This window comes from Papilio xuthus, unplaced genomic scaffold, assembly GCF_000836235.2.
Source record: "Papilio xuthus unplaced genomic scaffold, Pxut_1.1 DF827870.1, whole genome shotgun sequence".
Lineage (NCBI taxonomy): Eukaryota > Metazoa > Arthropoda > Insecta > Lepidoptera > Papilionidae > Papilio > Papilio xuthus.
In genome coordinates this window covers 1875036-1876509 of record NW_013530779.1, presented here as the reverse complement: position 1 = coordinate 1876509, position 1474 = coordinate 1875036, and the positions used below count along the sequence as shown (strand labels likewise).

Sequence of the window (1474 nt, the reverse complement as noted above, 5' to 3'; positions counted from 1 at the left end):
CATTGGAAAACTGTCAGAGTAAAATTAACAAATTTATTTAATGAATCTTAAGGCAAATCAATGTTTAAATTATCAGAAAAAGTATTAATATCCCTAAAAAACATCCACTGACAAACTGATAATAATAAGAAACCTTTGTATATCTGTTGACCTCTTTCTTTCACCTTGTATCGTCGTGTATCGATTTCCTGGTTTCGTTTTTTTTATAGCCGAAAGTCGCCGAGTAATTTTTATTTTCGGTACCAGGCTGTCTTCGATCGAAGACGTCCGATTCACATTTACTTATTGTGTTACGTTCTTCCTGTACAGTGGTGTACATCGTACGATTTATATTGAAAATTGTCGCATAATAACGTAACCAGAAACATTTCTAAACACTGTCTCAAATAAAAAGACTTTAAACGAAATCATGCCAAAATCTTGGATTTTCTAAGGAAAAGAAACGATTTTGCAAAACTTCTTGATTCAAGTAACGTAGCTTACAAGCCGTTTGTACAAGGAATAAGACCAGAATAAGTTTTTACCAAATCAACTGAATTGTCAGCAAAAATGGCAAAAACTGAAACAGAAACAGAAATTGAAAAGATGAAAATTTTAGAAGAAAGAATAAAAGCACCATCGATCTGGTGTCAGTTGCCTTGCGGGATAAGATTCGAAGATCTACAAGATACAAGATATGATGATGCAGTCCAGTTACTGGATGAACACTATTTAAATCAAGAGGTAAGCTTAAAACTAAATCGGACTAGAATTCAATTTAGTCAACTTGGCTACAAAGAATATCATATCTATAAAGGCATTTTATTTTTCCAAACTCGCATTTGGCTTTTGAATGTTAAAAGTTTTGAATCCCATATTTTGAGGTTAGAATTGGTAATACAAAACTGGAGGAAATGTTCATCCCATCGGCCGTCCACATAGGGTAATATTCAATTTATATTATAAGGATAAATTCATTATATTTTTAACAGGTGACTTATCGTTCAATAAACATAAAGAAAGACAAAGAGGCGACAGAAGAATTCCTCAACAATGCTCGTATATGGATGAAAGATAAAATGTCTATAGCAGCTGTGAATGAAGAAAATGATGAACTTATTGGGGTCATTATACTGAGAATCCAAGAAAAATGTAAGAAAATTACAATATTACTTGTAGATGAAAACATTGAAGAATAATTCAATATCCTATTGCTAAAGACCATTAGCATGAATTCATCATCCATACATCGGTACACCGGTAGTGGTAGGCATAGGAAGAGATGGATGGATTGCATGAAAGGTGAAATGATTAAAAAGGGAGTAACGACTGATATGACGGTAGGTAGATTCATATAGGGGACGGAAACCTGGTGCGCGGACCCTACGAAAGTGGAACAAGGATAGAAATATGTTCGCCATTGTAGCATTCGTTGTGCTATATTTGGCTCGTTCACGTACCGACACGTGTTGCCGGCTCAAAGGTCTGACATCGA

The 1474-nt window shown here is 34.5% G+C and overlaps 1 protein-coding gene across 1 annotated transcript in view; it reads left to right on the top strand.

The window, feature by feature from the left end:
- The first annotated feature begins 549 nt into the window (after positions 1-549).
- The window catches only part of LOC106115221 (uncharacterized), a 1974-nt gene continuing 1049 nt past the window's right edge, over positions 550-1474 (top strand). Inside the window, exons 1-2 of the mRNA XM_013308540.1 lie at positions 550-723; positions 972-1131. Of these exons, the coding sequence (XP_013163994.1) occupies positions 550-723; positions 972-1131 (334 nt within the window). The remainder of the gene's footprint in view (positions 724-971; positions 1132-1474) is intronic.